Source organism: Aethina tumida, chromosome 1 (genome assembly GCF_024364675.1).
Source record: "Aethina tumida isolate Nest 87 chromosome 1, icAetTumi1.1, whole genome shotgun sequence".
Classification (NCBI taxonomy): domain Eukaryota; kingdom Metazoa; phylum Arthropoda; class Insecta; order Coleoptera; family Nitidulidae; genus Aethina; species Aethina tumida.
Window position 1 is genome coordinate 5,828,954 of NC_065435.1, and position 4,977 is coordinate 5,833,930.

The 4,977-nt window shown below is 34.8% G+C and overlaps 1 protein-coding gene across 1 annotated transcript; it reads left to right on the forward strand.

Annotated features, from left to right (window-relative positions):
* Positions 1-323: 323 nt before the first annotated feature.
* LOC126266504 (uncharacterized) lies at positions 324-2,454 on the forward strand. Its single transcript, XM_049970623.1, has 5 exons — positions 324-410; positions 507-524; positions 575-1,987; positions 2,041-2,100; positions 2,161-2,454. Exons 1-5 carry the CDS (start codon positions 361-363, stop codon positions 2,237-2,239), a joined length of 1,620 nt encoding a protein of 539 aa, XP_049826580.1. The 5' UTR covers positions 324-360; the 3' UTR covers positions 2,240-2,454.
* Positions 2,455-4,977: the final 2,523 nt, after the last annotated feature.

The window sequence follows — 4,977 nt, forward strand, 5'->3', positions numbered from 1 at the left end:
TTATTTAAAATTTTAATTTTCAATATTTCAATTTTTAAAATTTAAAATTTAAATTTTTAATATTTAAATTTTTAAAATTTAATTATTTAAAATTAAATTTTTGATATTTACTGGCACTGGAATGAGTGAAGGGGAAAACTGAATAGTAAAGAAAATAGAAAAATTAAATGGGGGCAAAATCGTGCATCCCCCCAGAAATTAACAGCTATATAAGACGTTTGTTGATATTAGAATAAGACCCTAACTGTTACAAGACAATCTTCGATATAATAATTTAAAAAATCAGACATCCACAGAATAAACATATTTTGTTCTAGTAACAACTCAACGAGACCGAGTTCCTCTGACAGTAACCGGGAGATGGAAAATAAGGAGGATCAGTTGAACCCTGCTGAGGAATCCACTAATCTGTAAGTAAACTTCACAACTGTGTCGCCAGTTCAGTAATTCAAATATAGTTTACAACAATAAATATGTACGTATTTTGACATTAAATATTGTTTCAGCAGTTCAGAGGATGCACCGTAAGTATTCTAGTATCTGTATGTTTTAGATATCAATAATTGTTGTTTAGCTCTAGCGATGTCCAAAGTTTGGTTGTTCAGAACAAATCACGTATTCCTGAAACTCCATCTCCGTCAGATGAAAGTATAATTCCACAAGGAAAGGAATCGGAAACCTCTTTGAAACCATTTCCAAATTCAAATGCAGAAACTGGACGTGTGGATAAAAGTAATTCAATTCCTGAAGCTCTATCATTTATACTAGTTGATTCACCTAAGGGAGAACCGAAAGTTCCGGAGCAAAAACGTGTATTGACACCAGTTGAGCCTGCTCGCAAGACACCAGAGCGTTTGAAAATTATAATCCCGAAAAATAGTCGTCCAACACTCTTTAGACCCTTCCGTTCAAAATATCGAGAAGTTTCTGGAACATCTGTTCAAATTGCAACTGGATCTGGTCAACAGGGAAGCAAATTGCCATCAGTTAGACCTACTGGCTTGTTACAAGAGTCAACCCCTATGAAAACATCCGCAACAACCCCACAAAAACAAATTCGTGGGGCACAGAAAACCCCGTTGCAAAAACCTCTTCCACCCCATCCGGGTCCACGAGGAACTGTATGCAATGGCGCATGCCCGAAGTGTTGTCCATCAAAGATCACACATGACAACAACAATTTGGGAAGTGTCATTAACTCGGGGGATTCTCACGAATCTCATTCTCATTCGGGCTCGGGTGACCACAAAGTACATCGCGACCGGCAAATTTCTCCTCGTAGCGTCTGCGTGGAATATCGTGATCACCAGGTTAGTTCAAAATCATCCAGATACAAGCCCTATTCAATCCCTCCGCACCGCCGTGGGGACTGTTGCGGATATCGAAAGTGCACGCTATGTCATGATATCGCAAGATGCTGCGAATATCTAAGGTACACGCCTTGTTGTGGAATTCCACTAAAAAGAGTGGAGACCTACGTCCCGGATTCTTGCGCATTGGCGTCTTGTCCTAGACGCAATGGTGCCTCGGAAGGCAGTGGAAAACCACAAGACAGTGGAAAACCACAAGACAGTGGAAAACCACAAGACAGTGGAAAACCACAAGACAGTGGAAAACCACAAGACAGTGGAAAACCACAAGACAGTGGAAAACCACAAGACAGTGGTAAACCACAAGACAGTGGAAAACCACAAGACAGTGGAAAACCACAAGACAGTGGAAAACCACAAGACAGTGGAAAACCACAAGACAGTGGAAAACCACAAGGAAGTGGGGAAGGCAACGCTTCGGATTCTTCGGCCCCACAGGCAGGTGGACTCGAAATGGAGCCCAAAAAACCTCCTGTAATTCCACAAACGTGCCAGCCCGGGGTTTCCGAAGAATTTGTTTATGACGGCGAACCTTCAGAATGTCTGCTGATTCACGAGAACGGGAGGCCACCAAGCTATCTGGACATGAATTCAAACGTATTTTTGATAAAAAAAATGTAGGTAGTTCTGAACTAAGGATTGTTTAGTATGTGACTTATGATTTTTTTAGTGATCAATCCGGAAAATGGTATTCTATGCGGGGAGTCCTCTTAGATCCCATCGATGATGAGTAAGTAATTTTGTAGTTAAACATTCAAGTTTTGTTCATTTTAAGTTATTCTTCCGCAAGACCACCCTCAGATACTTCCAGTGAAGAGGGGTCAGATTCTCAGGAAACTTCAACTGAGTCAAGTGAACAGGAGTACTGAAGTGTATGGGCGCCGTGCTGCTATCGATGAGGCTTCTACTCCCAAATCCTCCAGTGGATCGAGTGATTAAATTAATGAGGAGTTTCAACGTTTTCAATGTGCCCTTCAACTTGGTTTCGTTTAGAGCAGCCTAAAAGTTGTTTGTTGTTCTGCGTCAAAAAAGATGAATTGAGCACCTAATTTGTTTGTTTGTTCTTCGTCAAAAATAAAGATGAATTGAGCACCTAACTTGATTTGTTTGTACTTTTAATACCACTTATAGTCCTATACAAGTTTTATAGTTTATTTGCTTTACCTGTCGTCTTGAGTGACAGCGAAATACGAAGTGAATTCACTTTTATAAACACGCTGCGTAATCCAAAGTTGCAACTGACTGATGAGTTGGTATCATTTTTGGTTTCAATTTTAGGATTTTATCTTACGTTATTCTAAGCTATCCTTCCACGAAGTATTTTGCTAATTTGAACTTTCATGAATCAATTTTAGCAGGTTCTACTGTAATGGCATCGTCTGAGCAAGAACTGTGCTCCAAAACTTCACATGTCTCACAAGTTTACTTATCTTGGTACTATTAAAGAGGATCCAATTAAATTCTTTTTAATATGAGTTTATATTTGAATTAGTTGTTTTAATGTTTAATAATCAAGAGACAGAAGTTAAGGAGGAACTTCAGGCAAGCCATACAAACGACGATCGAACTCTGGACACTATTTCAATCACTCAAACACTGAGTGTGGTGATTATGACACAAAATTGGATGTTGCTAACATTGATATTGACATCGTAAATATGTATATGATGTATGATTATGTTCATTATATATGTTTTTAGAGGAAATGCATCATCACCAACAAAATAATATGGGAATGGATTAATACTACCAGGAAGGGGAGTAATCTTTTGATGTCACCCTCATTGTTCCATCACTCAATTTCCGATCAAAGGTAGATTCTCTTAAAACATCTCCTTCACTTTGAGAATGTAATTTCAAACGTTAATCATCGAGGATTACCAAAGGGGTATTTTGTGGCGTACACGTTCATGGTGAAGCCAGAATTGGAATAATATTTGAACAATTAGCGTGTGAATAGTTTCAATAGAAAATTACATAAACTATGTTTTAGAGATCGTGAAAACGTAAAATATGCGAAGAATACAATGAAAGAGATACGCAAGTAATTTGTTTTTATTATATTTTCTATTTTAAATATATAATAACTGTATTTTTAGGCCTTCCCTCTGTTGTGGATATTTAAAAGATGAATTGCAAGTGCTTCAATCATTTTTCAAGCAGAATCGATAATAACTTAAGATTTGGGACAATAGGAAATTACCTAAGCTATGTTTTAGAAATTGTGAGGACGTAAGATATGCGAATAAAACATTGAAAGAGATATTCAAGTAATTTGTTTTTATTATATTTTCAATTTTAAGTATATAATAACCGTATTTTTAGGCAATTCCTCTGTCGTGGATATTTAAAAGATGAATTGCAAATGCTTCAATCATTTTTCAAGCAGGATCGATAATAACTTAAGATTTGGGACAATAGGAAATTACCTAAGCTATGTTTTAGAAATCGTGAGGACGTAGGATATGCCAAGAAAACATTGAAAGAGATACTCAAGTAATATATTTTTATTATATTTTCTATTTTAAGTATATAATAACTGTATTTTTAGTCAATCCCTCTGTTGTTGATATTTAAAAGATGAATTGCAAATGCTTCAATCATTTTCCAAGCAGGATCGAGAGTAATTTAAGATTTGGGACAATAGGAAACTACCTAAGCTATGTTTTAGAAATCGTGAGGACGTAAGATATGCGAAGAAAACAATGAAAAAGATACCCAAGTAATTTGTTTTTATTATATTTTCTATTTTAAGTATATAATAACTGTATTTTTAGGCAATTCCTCTGTCGTGGATATTTAAAAGATGAATTGCAAATGCTTCAATCATTTTTCAAGCAGGATCGATAGTAATTTAAGATTTGGGACAATAGAAAATTATCTAAGCTATGTTTTATAACACGTCGTCCTGAGGACGTAGGATATGCCAAGAAAACATTGAAAGAGATACTCAAGTAATATATTTTTATTATATTTTCTATTTTAAGTATATAATAACTGTATTTTTAGACAATCCCTCTATTGTGGATATTTAAAAGATGAATTGCAAATGCTTCAATCATTTTCCAAGGAGGATCGAGATCGGATATTAGAACCCACACCACTTTCAATTGAAAACTTAACACTTGCAGAATTAATTCTTTTTTATACTTTTGTGTATATAATATGTAATTAGACTAGTCCAATTTAATTATTATTAGCTGAGGGTAATATTATAAGAGTTCTTGTCTTTTTTGGATATAAAATACTGCTATGAAAACATTAATTGATTTTATTATAGTAACAATTGTAGTTAATTATATAAATTCAGAATGAGTTGTGCTAATAAGAAAGTTAGAGAATTAAATGATTCAATTGGGACCCCACTATCAAAGAAATCTAAACATTTGCTTAATTATTTAACTGTTTTAATTTTAAATTGAAAATTAAAGTTACTGCGTGTTTAACCATGTGAAATTATCAGCTAAGCTAAAAATAATCCAAGTTAAGTTTTCTAGCCTTTCAAACAACTTCCATTGTTATAAAAATATGATGATGGATGATTTAAGGACTTACCTTACTTGTAATATAATACCTAGGACAATAAATATGTTAAATAAAACTCAGG